At 40.7% G+C, this 16,763-nt stretch overlaps 1 protein-coding gene across 3 annotated transcripts in view; it reads right to left on the reverse strand.

Moving 5' to 3' along the window:
* Positions 1-16,763, reverse strand: part of PCYT1B (phosphate cytidylyltransferase 1B, choline) — a 43,036-nt gene that overhangs the window by 13,478 nt on the left and 12,795 nt on the right. For all 3 annotated transcript variants that reach the window (XM_021552981.3, XM_021552980.3, XM_021552982.3), the window contains exons 2-5: positions 7,322-7,421; positions 5,908-6,024; positions 2,617-2,768; positions 1,627-1,705 (exon numbers count right to left, since the gene is read on the reverse strand). In XM_021552981.3, coding sequence (XP_021408656.1) covers positions 1,627-1,705; positions 2,617-2,768; positions 5,908-6,024; positions 7,322-7,421 — 448 coding nt within the window. The remainder of the gene's footprint in view (positions 1-1,626; positions 1,706-2,616; positions 2,769-5,907; positions 6,025-7,321; positions 7,422-16,763) is intronic.

Genomic DNA, 16,763 nt, shown 5'->3' on the forward strand with positions numbered 1-16,763 from the left:
GGAGCCCATGAGAATCTACCCAAGGAACTCTCTGGTTCCCATCCACTTTTCTGCTCTCCAACAACCTGATGTGGGAAAATGGGAGTACTGGAACTATGGAAAAGAAGTGCAAATGCATCAATAGCCCTGGTTTATTTAAAACACAACACCTAGGAGAAAGGGGAAATTAATTATTGTAATAATGCTGCTCTGGAGCATTAGGGACTATTACAGGGACTGTTACTCAAAACTCATCACAAATAAGTTAACATTATTCCCAGTTTATACTCAGCAAAATTCAGCCATACAGGACTCAAGATGCTTCTCTGGTATCTTGTGGTGCCAGACACAATGGACCACAAGTCCCTGAAGGTGCAGGTCCATAGTCTCTTCTGCAAAGTTTGAGTTTCTCATCAGGTTGTGTGTGCACCATGCCTGTGCTCAAGGACAGCAGAGAAGGGTGTGCCAAGTTTGGGTGCTCTCACACCAAGTCTGGTAATGATCCAGTGACACCAAGAGCTCCTGTCATGTTGTCCTGTGTACTCAGCACCTTACAGAAGAAAAGCAAAATAGCTGCCTGTTCAGCATGTGTGTAGTATGTCCCTTGGTGACCCATTCTTACCAGAGGGGCCTTTTTTCACTGCCCACTGAAGGAAGCTGGCTCTGAATCTATACAACAGTCATTCCCAAAGGAAGGTTTTGAGTCTGATACCACAGGGAGGTTCACAATAGAAAAAGAGCAAGAACTGCTGCTATAAAAAGCTTATTCCTTCAGGTCAATACCTGGTCTATAGCTGTCATTGTACAGTTTGAGAAGGTCACTTTGCATGGCATATAACCATCAGGCAGATTGCTCTGGAATTTTTTCAAGCCTCCAATATACATGTCTATGCAGAACAGAGAGGCTGGATTTGGCAGGGTTCAAAGCAGCATCTGTAGGGAGCAGCAGAAGAAGGATACGATTTGTTCCTCCTGCATCCACTGTTCACTTTGTTAGGATAGCTACTACTGGCAAAGAGTGGCTTAATGTTATCTCCTCAAATTTAATTCATCTTCCTTGAACCGAAGAGACACAAATTCCTGATGACTTTAGCATCTTCATGTTCAATGTAATATGGACACTGAACAGTCAATATTACAATATGGACAGTCAACCAAACTGCTAAATGGTCACGGGAACTGAATTACTCTGATACTGATTTAAACCCCCAGTGCAAGTGGATCCTAATGGCTCCTGAAGGTTGCCTGTGCTTGCTCATATTAAGGACTGGGATGTGATGTGTCAAGGAGGTGTCAGTTTGTGGTTATCAAAAACTGACTAAAGCTGGCTGGGCTGCTGTGGGAACTGAACTCATTTTCATCCATTCAAAATTCTTAGTCAAGCATTATAAAACTGTTTTAAAAATGCAGATGGGTCTATTTTGTGCTAGATCTGAATGGTTTCCTTGGGGTTATGGCAGGAATTAAGCCAAGGATGTCCTTTGAGGTTTTCTTTCTGTTCAAGTCAGCAGTACCTACCGTTAGGGTGTAAGACAATGTGACACTACCTCTGCTGCTTCTCTCCCAGCAGTTCTGGTTAAAAGGCAGTAAAAGAATTTGAGCTGAGGCTGAAAAGGAAGGTGCTAAAAAATGTAAAGGTGCCCTTACCTGCTTCCTTTATGTGTTTGTATACGTCATCCGAGCCAGCGGAAGAGTACGGGATGTCATCATGTGCTACAAAGTCAATCTGCCAGTGAACAGAAGAATCACATCACCATCACCAAGTTGTGGCTCACTGGGGGATTGTTATAGAGAGTCATCTCTTTTCTTGACTTCAGCTAACTTGCTTTATATTCTCATTCTAAAGCCGTCACCTACTACTAGTACTGTACTAGATTTGGACCTGCAACTGCTGTGTTGTATGATCAATTACAAAAAACCAGAAATCTTCTCTCCAAAAGCACTGCCACTACCACATCACTCTGATGGGCTCAGTGTGAGATGCAGTACAAAACCCAAGACACAGGCTCCTGCTTTTATTCCTACTGCAAAAGCAAGTGGTGAAACCTTGGCTTTCAAAATCATGGAGGCAAGAGAATTGATTTTGGGTCCTTAGTGCTGTGCATATATATAGGTATATCTAGTACTGTCATGCTGTCCTTTTGTCACCTGGTGATGTAGACACTAAAATACATCCTACTTTATTATGCTTTTGTTAAGATTCATATGTGTTGCAAGGCAATCAATAGCATGTAAAACACTCAATCTTGCCTTTTAGAAGGCACACAGGATTTTTACATATTGCACCTGCTGCCATTAGTAAGAAACACGCATTTAATTCAGGACTTCAGTCACTAGGTGACAGCTTTCCTGATTTACCATCTCCTTTTCTGAAAGTCAATTTATCAATAATTTTTTCAGTGTTATTTTACTTTTCAAAAATCTCAGTAGAGAAATCATCTCAGTATATTGAGAAAAAAAGGCAAAATAAATATAATGTTTTCTGACAGAGATGGAGGCAAGGAATGCTACATACCTAATTTAAGTGACTGGAATTAATTAAGCAAAATCATTTGCTCCACCTAACAGGATTTCAGACTTGCTCATTCTCAATTGTCAGTTACAAAGGGGAAGGGAGAGATAAGGGAACAAATATACCTTATGTTTTTCAAGGAACTCAGGTGTCAGTGTCCAGGGTGCATCTCTGATGACCTCATCCACATATCGACAGTGTCTGAGGGCTTCATATCGCTCAGTTTCATTCATCACAGTGAAGCCTTTGAATTTATGAGTTAAATCATCACTGCAAACTAAAATATAGAAGTATGAGCAAAATGGCTCCATATTCAGTAAGATTAGATTGACCAGGAGTTGATTATACTAGGTAAATCCATTAAGCACTTAGTTATTAGCTTAGCAATCTTTGGGGTGTTCCAGGGCATCTAAGAGTTCTGCTTGGAGTTGGCAGATACAACTGTGAAATAATGACAGAACCTTCTCTTTCTGGAGCTGCAGCCAGAGGCCAAGTATGGTATTTTAAGACACTTCAGGTGGTATCCTTTACATGCTAAGGTAAACCAATCCCACTCTTAAGTGGGGATTTCATGGGCTGTGATATTTCAGGGGTGATGGCCAATGCTTTAAAACCAATCAAAGAACACAGAGTGGACAATCACAGCATGCTCACTAACTTCAGGTATCACAAAATGAGGCACAAAAAATACTTGATGTTGCCTAATCCAAACCTCCTCCTCCCAGCAGAGTCAACTGCAGGTTGTTCAGGGCCATGCCCAGTTGATTTCCAAAGATGGAGACCCCTCAGCCTTTCTGGGCCTCCACTTCCTGCTTTTTATTTTTATGTAAACAACACTCTAAAAGGTAAATTTGCTAACAAAGCTCAAAATCACAGTGGGATAGTTTCTCATTAAATAAATCCTGATGGAAAACAAGTCATATAAAACTTTATAGGAATCTGTGTCTGAGCTTAGCTTTGAGTTCACAGAAAGAAGAGTAGGACTTGTGCCACGTTCAAATGGAAACTGCTGAAGGAAGCTGCAAGGAAAGGACTGGGAGAAGCCATATGCTCTATGAAATGAGCAGAGCTAAAGGTCCAGTAATCCTGCATCTTTAACTCTGGATGCAGTAATACTTTGTCACATCGCTTTTAAAATGAGGAGCAGCAACACCCGCATTACCAGAGGACTGTAAAAGTTAGGTATTATCTTTCTACCCACATAACATTGTGTAAAAACCAATGACCTTCCCCACAACCATCTCTGTTCAACATTACAGCTACAACAGTCATTTGACACCCCACATGGAATAATGTGATACCCATTTATAGCTGGGTTGCCAGTGGTTGTCCTTCACCACAGGTCAAACCTGTGCCTTTGGATCTTTGTCTGTAAATGTACTTGACAAATGATAAATGCAGCATTCCCAGTGCTGCAGTGAAGTGTGAGAGCAGCCCTACACTTGCTGCTTCTTTCTAATTTGAAAACATCAACCTATCAGGCAAGGTGCTGGCAAAGATGCAGTCTTTTCTGAGATCTGAAATGGATGTTCTTGCTGTGGTAGTCATTAAGGACTTTTAAAGTAGGAAAAATGTAGAAAGGCTTAGATAGCTCTAAAGCTTGTGCAAAATTCAAAGCCAGATAATAACATACGTATGAATTCCAGCAAGCAAAATGCTACTCTGTCCTATTATGTCAGGTTTGATGCCTGCTGACATGAAATTTAATGGTGATCAAAGCATTTCCAGGAGAAAGATCCCTTCAGGGAATATATTTGTATTTATTTACAGCCTTTATGGCATCTTTAGGCTACCCTCTCCTGGAAGAAAAGGTCTACCAAAATTATTGGAAAATAGTAATTTTTGCTTGAATTCTGAAAAAAGGTTTGATTTTATTTTCTGATTACTATTTGTTCATGCACAATGCAGACACAATATCTTTCTTTGTACTTCTTTTGAATCTGTCATCCTTCTTAATAACTGATTTGGGAACGTATAAGTGTCCATTTTAAAAGGAAAAGTGATCTTAGGTCCAAATAATTGTCTTCACAAGAAGAAATAGAAGGGGTTGCTTGTGATGTCCACAAAGACATAAGACACCGGTGCTTTTGCAGCACAAATTGTATGTGGGTGTGGGAAGGTGTCCGTTTTTTGAACACACTAACACACAGTGCTTTGCTGGGAGAAGGTGCTGATGAGTGCTGGCTGCTTTGTCCTTCATGCCAAAAATAAGGGCAAAATGAAGCTATGCCATGAATTTCAAAGGATCCAGGCTTTTGCCCCAAAGCTCCTTCCCTTATCTGGGGCAACCCCATATCCTTTAAAAACAACAACAAAATGTACATAACTTGGATTTTTTTTTTAAACCCCACAGTCTTGCGCCTCCACTTGCTTCTTCTGCAAGTTGTCTGGCTCAGCAGGAAACCAAATGTTTCCTTTCTTAATGTTTCCCTCCTAACAAAGGGACTTATCCTTTACCTCACAGGAAGCTCCATGGGAAATTAAAACTAAAATACATGTTTATAAAGAAATTTTGGTTTTTCCTCTGTGTTGGGTCTTCTCGCCCCCACCCCCACAACTATTTGGGAACAAATATGCAAAATAATGCACCTTATGGTACCTGAAGGTTGCACTCATGTTCACTGTAAAGCATTTGAGCAGCTGAATGAAGGTTGCTGTGAAATGTTGCTGCGAGGAATATCTCAACCCTGGAGGTGCAAGGAAAATGGAACCAAACTGCACATTTATGAGGCTTCATGACAGCAGGGCTTGCACAGCCAGCTAGGTAGGAAAGAGCCACCCTCCAGTGACTCCTCAGGCACAGGCCAACTGCTGAACAACTGTTAGCCAGGCCCATACCAAGAAAAGAATATATTCTTAGGAAAAAGAAAAGATAATTAAGAAAGTAACCTGCCTGGGGACACCTGTGAACTGAAATTACATTCCACTCATGACCTACATTTGGGTCTTCAATGACAACGGGCCAGACTTAGCTTCTGTGATGATGCTGAAAGCTGGGTCTAGACCTGGCAGGCAGAGGTCATGGTCTGTGCCTAGCTGGCAAAGGGACCAATGAGCCAGAAACAAATAATGGTTGCTCTCATTCACTCATCTCAATCTTTGAACAATTTTGAGCAAATAACTGAAAAAAGTAAATTATTCATATGGAGCTATTTTAAGCTCAGAGCCATGCAGGCACCTGCTTTAACTAGAATGGGAATTGTGCCTGTGCTGCTGAGGGCAGAATTTGACTTTTACTTTAATTGATGCAATTGTAAGATGTAATTCAAGGCAAATCACCTATAGAAAGCCCCTGAGTGGAAGCAGCATTCAAGTCATAGTGTATAAACAGCTGGGGGTGGGAGAACAGCAATAACTTTCTGATAGTGAAGCACAGAAGCAAAAATCCACAGAAGCAAAAATAACTCTGATCTTACCTCCTACTAATAAGTAGCTATTTGGGAATAGAGTTTTGGCTTGCATAAGAGCTCTAGCATGGCCAGCGTGAAAGAGGTCAAATATTCCATCTGCATACACTCTGACAGGTCTGTCAACTGTGGAGAAAGAAACACAACAGTGATTTTTCAGATCCCAAACAAGTTGCACTTAATTCTGCTGGATGGCATTTTGTTCCCAGATCACGATTGCAGAGATTTACCTCAGTGCTGATATTCAAAAGCCCCACAGGTAAACCTGCAGTTTTTGATACTGCACATTACTTGTTCTTTGTACTTTCTGCTGTTTTCTCTCAGATTTACCTTATTTATTATCATCCATCATCCCCATATTCTAATTTAGCAAAAATGTCATCTTCCTGCCTCATTCAGAGTTCCACCATATGTCTTGTTCTTTTCTCTCTGCCTTTCTAATCAGATATGCCTTATGGATTTTTCCCATCATTTCCCTTTCCTCCCCTCTTGCCTTGACTTTTCCACAGCTTATTGCTGTAAAAATCAACTGCTTACCTCTTCTATGCAAACCTTTTACTTCACTTTTTCCAGACTTTCCCCAAGTTCTTCTGTCTAATGAGCTTACAACTTCTTCTCTTGCTATCACCCTTATAACTCTCTGTACAGCACCTTCAGCAGCAGCCTCCAGACTGATAAAGAACTTGCTTTCTCAAATTACATGCTTTGCCACCTCCAAGCAAAAGCACAGTGGAGATGAAAGCAACAGAGCTCAAATCTACATGGACTGTGTTACTGTGTTTCAGTGAAGCAGAGAGATGTTTCTGCAGTCAGGACATCCAAGGGTCCATGGGAGAACACTGTTCCTTGCACAGCTGACTGGAAGGCTGAAGCTTGCTCCTGTAATGTGTACATCTTTAAAAGCTTATTTTAAATAAGCAGAGTAAGTAAACAGAGCCTTTAAAAAAATAACCTCTTGAAATATGGGGGGGGGGGAGGCTGAAGGATGCATTTGGGACTCCTCCTGCTTCCCCAGTCCAATCACAGATGCCCAGATAAAGAAGTTGGCAAGTAACCTTTAAGGTCACTGGAAGGTCTGATGCAATCATCAGGAACACCAGAGAAAGAAGAATTTTCCAGAGATGAGAATCCAGAAGGTAGCTACTACATAACACAATTTTCAGGCTGGCTGGAGTGGGCTAGCAAGTGTTCCTTCCAACCAACATCCACAAATAAATCAAACTCTAACTTGAAATGCTTTCTCTTGTTTCTCTAAGAGAACGTAATGGCTCTGTAGTTGCTGGCTTCTTCTCCATTACCTGATAGTACTAGACATTAGGCTTTTGCTTTTGTGTAGAAGGCCCAAATGAGCAATAATTGATGTCTGTATGGAAGAAGCTTTGGGAGTGCCCATGATCCTGTGGATGTAGCTCTCTCCACATACCTGGTGTTCCCAGGCGGGCTTGTGCAATGGTTAACTTCTCATGGGGTGCTTGGCACTGACAGCTTGTTTCATCTGCGAATGGAGCAGGTGCCGTCAGTGTCTGGAAGGAGGAAAAAGCACAAAGAAAGTAAAATTATTTTCACCACTAAGTAGTTATAAAAGAACCTTTTAATTGTGGCAGAATGCTGTAACCAGCCTTCATGCCGGTTTGTTCTCTGGGGATTTTTGCTTTTTGGTCACCCCTGAGCACACGCAATTCACTCAAGGTAGGATGGTGAGGAAAATAAAGCTTTCTAAACGTCATGTAACTGAATTCTTTGTCTCTGTTAGAGAAGCTTGGTCATCTTTGAGGTGGGTGAAGGCACACCATTTTTTTGTTTGCAGAACAAAGTCAGGTTGGATGGTGTGAAGATTAATGAGCTTGATGAGCTTAATATTTCTCAGTGACTCTGAAGGCCCAAGGAAAAATGTATTCTGTTACCTGTAAGTAACAGCTGGAAAAACTACTTGGGATGTAGACGTAGAAAGCTGCAAATGAGCCACCTCTTAACAAGAACCCTTTCCTGCCACTGGCATCAGTACAAACAATTGGGAGGTTGTTTTGTTGTGGTCTTAGTCAGAATCTCCTATAAATTTGAGGAGCCATTCAAAATAAAGGCAAGGATGAAACCTTAAGTCCCATTTAACAAGAACTGACTGAGCTGCAATTCCTTTCTGGTCTGACGTACTCTGTAATAGTACTAAAACACTAACTGTGATCAGAGCTCCACAAGGGTACTTGCTCTGAGGAGCTTACAACCTAAAGATAATGAGACAGTGTGAGGATGTGTGAAGACTGACGTGGCATTATCTGTGAGGAAACTTGATTACTGAATTTGTATTTTCTGCCCCTGATTATGTAGGAAGTTATCAGTCATCAGACCCTCAGATATTTATTATCTGCCCTATAGTCTGATAGGAAAAAAAAAAAACAGTTCCTACAGCTTTTGGCTTGAAATCTTTACAAAAACATAGCTGAGTATTAGTTTGCTTTGGTTTTGAGAAGAAGTGATGGTTGATAAAAGCTGCAGGAAATCTGTCACTTTGCCTCCCCCATGATTTAACTGGAAGTTCATGGCTGTGCAGCTGTGGCTTGGTTGGGTTTTAACAGTGACCATTTGATGTACAGTTGTCACAACAGTTTGAGCTCCCATGGATGATCACTACAGCATCCATTTTTGCCTTTACACTGTTTTTTCAGATTTTTGATGCTGAATGATTAATCACTGAGCATTTAGCATTCTTTAGCATCTCTGAGAGACTTTAGAGCATGTCATGTCTAACTGCTGCTGATCTCTGAGATTACTGGTTTGTTGCATGGAAAGCTCAGAAGACAGTAGTAAAACAACAACAAAGACTTAACAATCCAGATCCAGTTCTTTCTGCTGATTTGCTACTCATTTTGTTTACTGCAAGTAATGCAATTTTATGTAGGTTTCCTTTTTTCCCCTTTCCATTTTTCTTCCCTTATTTTTTCCCATTCTCTCAAATGTTAAAGGGAATCATCATCATTAGTATGTTCATGTTGAAAATCACAGCATCTCTGCACAGACAAGGTTAAAAATGGAGAAACTATTACCAAGCCCAAGTTTCTGTCTGGGTTTCATGGAGGGGAACTGTTCATCAGGCCACCCACGCTGCACAGTGTAGAACATTACACATAATCATACAGTGCCAGCTCTTTCCTTTATTTTCTAAATACTGTCTTTTTGCTTCTGGCTTTGCTATTGCTGGGTGCTAATCTGTCTTTTTATCTCCAAGGAAGGTCAAGTTACACGGCAGCCCATACAGCCTGGTTCCTGCTGAGATAAAGAGGAAGGTAGAAATGTTAAAACAATAATGGCTATGGTCTGAGGCCTGCAACTGGTAATCAGCTCCTAGCTTGGCAGAGGTTGTTTCCTTGAAGGTTATTTGAAGAAAATAGGCCTGGTTTGCAGGAAGATATCTCTTTTTCCCCCCAGGCAAACACAGTGGTGCTTTTCATCCATGTAACCACCTTTGCAACACTGAGATTTTTCTTTCAGTCTCTGCTCAATGAAGAACAATCTCTATTAACTTCCCATCAGTCCAGCTTTTATAAAGATTTGTCATTAAAGCTCACTTTACAGATCAGGGCCTAGAACCAGATCTGTCAATATTCCGTTTACTCTCTGACCTCACAGTTACTGGATATGAAAATACATCAAATGCAATACATTAAAATCAGACATATTCTGTCAAAACCAAACAGAGAAAAGCATAAACACCATGTGCTGACAGATGAAAGCTATACCAATAGCTTCCAAATGACTACTCACTACTATTTTATCTGTCCTAGAAAAATTATTGCTAAGCTTAACAAAAACATGAGTAAAATGAGACCATTTGGTTTGTATATAAGCCTGTAAGAGAAAATATTTCAAGAAATTATTAAAACCCAGAAATAATTTATCAAACCTTTTCAGCTTATATATAATTACTTGTATTCTTTCCAGTTTCTTCATGGTAATAATTAGAATTGTGAGAAAACAGCAAGTAATTTATATAGCAGCTTTTTCATTTTGGTTAATCCATTAAAGTTCTTCTGGAAGTTTGCTATAGTTTTGCCAATAATCAGATGTCAGACAAAGACTTTGTACTTCTATCTTTTTCTGATAGATTTTTCCCTTCATCTCTGCCTTCCTTATTTTCTAGGCATTTATATTTTGCAATTAATCAAGTAAAATTAGCCTTGTATTTTGGACCAATGTAAGCTCCTGAGACCTGCACCATCCTGTAGTAATATGGGACAGAAAGCTTATCACATGTCACAAATGGAAAAGCCATTGCAATACTAGGACTTATTAATGATATTTACTTCAGAAGACAACAATAAGCCCTTGCAGAAAGAGTCCTGTTTCCTGGAAATGAAGACACAGCATTCAGTAAAATGAAGGTATGAAAAACCATCATATTTAGTAACCCTTGCGTATTAGAAGCTGTTCATTCCACGAGAAGTTTAAATAGTGTCTTGCTTTCTAGGAAATTTGCAAAAGAACTGAATGATGTTCAATAAGGTGGATAATGGGGGCTTTCCCAGCAAGTACCTCACAGCTCCATATGCACCACCAATGTCTTCGTAACCCACAGCCCCATTTGTGAGACAGTAGCCCAGAGAAGAGAGCACAGTGTGGTTGGCAGCTGAGCTGGTTCTGGGGCCAGGACACTTCACTAAGAAATGCTACATGACACCTCTTAGCATTTCATTTTCAGGCATATCGTGACGCAGCCTTTTTATTATACGTCTTCACCGCCTCTTAGGCTACTGTAGACATTTAACTTAGCTCCTAGGCATAAGATAAACACTCATGCTTGTGTTTCTAATCATTAAAAGGAAAGCTCTTGGTGATTGGTAGAGGAAGAGGAGTCAGTCCTACCACTGAAACAACAGGTCAAGAACACAAGCACCACCACGCCCTCTCTTTTGATTACAGCCTGTTGTGCTATTGCTTGCTTCTGTCTGTTTGGTAGTTGGGCTGGGTTTTTTACACAGAAGCAAGGACGGCAGAAACATTCCTTTAAGGAGGCAAATGTAGACCCATTCAAGCCATAGTGCGCCTGCCTTTATAACTGTCTGCAGGGTGACTGTAGAAAACACAGCTAATAGAAGGAGCTACTGCTTTTTTTTTAATTCATGCAACTACAAAACCTTCTCTCCTGTTCTTGGTAAAATTGTACTGTCATCTAAGATTTTGCCATCAACAAAGGTCAATGAAATTTCAGATTATATACCAGTACAGCTACAGAGGCAATACTTGATAAAGCAGGCTGGGCCTGTGCTTATGAAAGAATTAAATTGGCAGGGAAATTCTGTGGGAGGTCTGATGCTGTAACCACCTTTTGTCTTGGAGGCAGTATTTAAAACAGATAAGTGATTTCACTGCAACAAATCACGTGGGTAAGGTCTACTCATATGAGGAACAATTATTTTGGGAACCTACTCCTGATGTTGGGAAACAATAATTACAGAGCAGGAAACACTGACATCAGTTTCAAGGAATATTTAAGAAAAAGCCCTATCAAAACTATTGAAAAGTAAGCATGTGCCAAGTTCTCAGGTATGAACACTTTTTTTAAGTGGAAAAGCCATGTTATGCACTACCAAGGTCTTCTCTTAGAGGTTAAGGGAACAAACATTGTCAAAATGGAAAACCACGTGGTCCCTACCTGTTCGGGTCAGCAACCTTGACTCGAACAGATCAATTTATGAGCATTTAAGATGTAACTGAAAGTTACTGGTGGTTGTCTCCTGGTAAACTTTTTACAAACAGTTCTAACATCAATGCCAGTATAACAAAAAGTCCTGTTCTCTCACAGTTGACTCATGATGACTAAGGAAGGTGGTAAACTAAAAATATGGCAAACTATAAGAACAATAACTTCAGCATTCTGTTTGCAAGCATTTCAAATTAACTTTGTTGCTCTTTCTGGGCTTTATCTTCAATCAAATATACTTTGCTCATCATTAGTATTAAGTAATTATTAAGTGCAAGATGGAATTACAAATTGAAGGCACTGCAGAAGAAAAGCAACTTCCACTGCCGTTTCAAGAAACATAATGATGTATATATGTAGAGATTCCTAGATTATGAAACTAGAATAACTTTTATGTAATCTAGTGTAATATTTGCAAAAGGCCAAAGAATTTTGTGACAAGATTCCTCCTGCATGACAGACATGACTTCTGACTGAACTGGAACACGTTATTTAGAAAATGAAATCATCCCTAGAGGTAGGACAGGCCCCAAGTCAAGCAGAGTTCAAGTGAAAGAGTTGCCAATGAAGCACCTCAACCTCCATGAACACCAGCCAGAAGTGAAATGTGACCCTTGGGAATTCATCCACCTGAGCCCGCTCCCGTGGCTGGCATGGCCAGGAGGAGATGGAAAGAGCTCTGCATGCCAGTGATCCAGGCAGAACTCACTGGAAGAGCAAACTGCAGCAAGGCCACTGTGCAGCCCATGAGCCTGGATGTTTTCCTGTCCTGATGGCTACAGACAGGAAAGCTGTCAGACATCCCAGCACCAAGGAGGGATACACAGCATTCCAGGATAAAGAAGCTTGTGGCTCCTTCAAAGGAGCACTGGTTGCCAATCATCAGCCTGCAGACACCACGGCCAAGAACCAAACTGGATGTGAGGCATTTGCAACTCAATGCCCTGTGACAACTGCGTGCTGGCCCAGGAGTAATGCTGAAGGTTGGCCATGGTCAACAGACCAAAAACATGTCACCACTGCTCTAATGCCACTCTGTGTTTTGCTGATCAATTCAGTGGAGATAACATCAGCTCCTGTGCTTTGAATGTCTATTACAGATTTCTTTTTACTTGTGCATTACTGTATAGAATCACACAGTCATGAAGGTTGGAAAAGAGCTTTAAGATCATCCACTCCAACTGTCAACTCAGCACTACCACTGTAACCCCTAAACCAGCCAAACATCACACAGTGCCAGATCCAGATGCCTCTTGAGCACCTCCAGGGATGGTGACTGCATACATCCCTGGGCAGCCTATTCCAATGTATGACCACTCTAACACTGAAAAAAATTGTTTAATATCTAACCTGAATCGCCTCTGTCTCAGCTTAAGGCCATTTCCTCTGGCCCACTCACTGCAGGCATAGCAGAAGAGACCATCTCCCCACCTCACTACAGCCTGCTTTCAGGCAGCTGTAAAGAGCAATGAGCTTTCCCCCGAGCCTCCTCAAGAGCACACAAACCCAGCTGCCTCAGCCGTTCCTCACAGGACACTTCCAGACCCTTCACAACCCTTGCTGCCCTTCTCTGGACACACTCCAGTACCTCAGTATCTTTTCTGAAGTGAGTGGCCCAGAACTGGACACAGTACTCGAGGTGTAGCCTCACCACTGTTGAGTAAGGGTGACAATCACTGGTCCTGCTGGCTGCTCTACTGCTGATACAGGCCAGGTGCCACTGCCATTCTTGGCCACCTGGGCACATGCTGGCTCATTGTTAGCTGGCTGGTGAGCAGCAACCCCAGGTTCCTTTCTGCTGGGCAACTCTCAAGCCACTCCTCCCCCATCCTGTAATGTTGCATGGGGTTGTTGTGACCCAAGTGCAGAACAGGACACTTTCCCTTATTGAGCTCCTGCAACTGCCCTCAGCCCATTAATGAGTCTGTCCAGGTTTCTCTGTAGATCCTTCCTACCCTGAAGCAGACCGACATTCCCACCCCATGTAGTGTCATCTGCAATTCACCTGATATACGGCTAAAAGAACCCAACTCTGCTTTAACACAGGCAAGGGTTAATCTTTGGAAAGCAACTCAGTTATACAGCTAAACTATTGGGTGAATTTGGCCCAAAAATCAATCTCTACTTGTGCTTCTTTACAGAGATACTTTACATTTATCAATTATTTCATGTTAGATGTAGGACAGCATTTTGTATAAACCATTACTCAGAAACAGAGCTATGAAGAAGCAAAAAACCCCCAAACCCTTTTTTGCCTCCTGCACAGGAGACACATATTCTGCAGTTCCTCAGCTGTCAGCAGAAAAACTCTGGGAAGATCTATTTTCCCATAGGGAGGGTGATGGGCTTCTTTACAAGATCCCTGATTCATCCAGTGCTTTCAAGAGATTTTCACCTTATACCATCTGTTTGTATGTGTGTCAAACAGCAAAGCAGATTACATGGAAACAAAGGACACACTGGGATAGACAGTTATGGCTGTACTCAATGTCTGTATGTGATTGTGGATGTGTGAGTATACACTACACACATTCTTGCCTGTGTAGTCAGTATCTGCCTTCTAATTCTGTATTTCTTCTGCTCCATATTCACGCATGTGCTGAGTTCTTTTTATGCTTTATACATATATTATTATACATACTTTATACATATGTTATATTATAATGTTGTCTAAGTTCCTGAGGAGGGAGCAGAGAGAATCTATTTACAATGTTTTTCCATTCATTTTTAAAGGTATAATACAAACCTTTGTAGTAATGGCAACAGCGCATTTTAAGAAGTTGGTAATATTCTCCTAATAAAACCTGTTTTGAAAATATCATTGCATTTGCAAGCACAGAATGCAATATATAAAATGTAATGTCTTCTCCCTGTGTTTATGGGTAATTTCTGATTCCTGAAAAGGTATCTGTAGTTCTGTGTATCTGACAAATATGTACTGCAACGTTTTTTGCAGAAACTGTAGCAGTTCAGAATATATATAAACTGCACGTTCTCTGATGTAAAAAGGGGAAATTGAAGTAGACTTTTAATGTCTATGGGCAATTCAGTTTTTTTTAAGTGCAGCAAAAATTGCTACATGTCCCCAAGCACAAACTTCACTTGGCACATTTTTATGGGTTTGTGGTTTTATACAGTAGCCAACATTTATGAAAATTAAAATTAATCCAGAGCAAAACCCAAACTTCTAAAGGACCAAATAAATATTTTGTCAAATAAAGTAATTTTGGGTTCCTTATATGTAAGGCTATTTACATATTTATTTATGCTTAATTCCACATTGAAGTAAACAGATGGCAGACCCCCTGTCAACATCACGTGAGAGAGAAACAGATGCATGGGACACTTTTTAACCACAATAAACTTGCCCTGCCTTAATCATTGGCTCCTCTGATTAAAATTGCCTTCCAGTGATATATGCAAGATGAATATGAAGATCTATGAAAGCTCATGGAAATAAAATACTGAAATTATTCTAGGAATTGCATCAGAACCTCTTAAAATATTCTCTGTAAATATGAAGGAATGAAAATACAGGAATTTAAGGCATGCACACTTTCCTTGCAATTATTTCAGATTTTGAGTTTTTTGATTAAAAGCAGCAATAAGAAATTGTCTAAAGAAGTAGAGTGACTCCTTGAACCATTATACAGCTTCAGTGTGTGCAAATACTAAAATGTTCTCCTCTACTCTTCAATAAAATAAAAAATAGTGTTTTTCAAATTCACTTGAATAACTGGACAAAAATTCAATTCACGTACTCTCATTTTTTCTAAAAAAATCAAGAAAATAAACAAAATGGCTAAAGCAGCTGATACCTGAAATTATATGGGACCTGTCACATTCAGTTGTACTTGAGTCTCATTCTCCAAGTACTGTAGATTCAATGGCCCCAAGATACTTAATACCTAATTCCTATTGACCTGCAAAAGCCTGCAGTCTCTGAATCTCACAACACTACAGAAGTAAATGTGGGCTTTGGAGTAGTCCTGGGATTGCAAGGGTGAACCTCAAGTGGCCCTGACATTTGCCTTGGCAGAACATGGTTTATCTGCCATATGGATAGATGAAGTATCCAGCTAGTCTGTCCTTGCAATGATGATGGAAAAAAGCCCCCAATAAACTATTCAGGTACTTCCACACAGGACCCCGATGCCATTTCCTGAGCAAGAAATGAGAGCTGGCCACAGCTTCAGCTGCCTGAGAACAGACATCCAAGGGTAGTATGGATGTCACATACCCTTAAACAGCCCAGTATTTTGGGGATAGCACTGCCTAGGGCAGAGCAGACAGAACAAAAAGCACTTAGATGCTTCTTTACATCATCTTAAAGATAGATTCACCTTAAATTCATGAAAACTGCTGTTTTATTCCTCCTGCCTTGCCCTCTACACACCAATATGCCTATGGGCACAGGCCAAACGAACCACATGCCTACCTATCTACTACTCCCTCTCCTCCCTTGTAATTCACCCCAGCTAACTCAGGTGGGTTTCTGCTTAGCTGGTTTCTTAAATTAAACACTGTGATGGAAATCTATGTTGCATTGCCCTGCATTTCCTCAGTTTATCTAATCCTCAGTTAGGCTCTGACAGTTTTGAAAATAAGACATTGGATCCCAGGTCCAGAGAGTATTTTATCACGTTTCCAGTGATGCCTGTGTTGGAAGACAGATACATGAAATACAATGAAAAGAAGCTCTCAGTGTGTTCAAGGGAAAGATGAGACCAAGCACTACATTCTGAAGGTTTTTTTCCAAGTAAGTTTCAATGTGTATTTGGGTTTGCTTTATCTGCAGCACTGTCCTTATAAATTGCCATTGTTTTCTTTCATTAAAGATGTTGCATGGAACTGTCTTCCTGAACAAAGTGTGTTGAAATGCCTCTTTGTTTCTTTCACGTGAGGATTGGAAATTTCCAAAGGACACACCAGTCCTTCATGGAGCTACACATACCTGGGACCAAAGTGAAACTCTTGATCCGAAGTGATATAAATACATTATAAAGAAAATAAGCAAATAATTTCACAAGGTTTTCTATTTCCTCTTTGGTATTTCCTGCTATGGTATCTCACAGTTAAACTAAGAGCTTTCCTTTTTAGTACAGATGCACACAGGCGAACCCTAAGGGCAGGATTCCCAGGCTGAGATCCACAGCCCAGCAGCACTCTG

Source organism: Lonchura striata, chromosome 2, assembly GCF_046129695.1.
Source record: "Lonchura striata isolate bLonStr1 chromosome 2, bLonStr1.mat, whole genome shotgun sequence".
NCBI classification, from domain to species: Eukaryota; Metazoa; Chordata; class Aves; order Passeriformes; family Estrildidae; genus Lonchura; species Lonchura striata.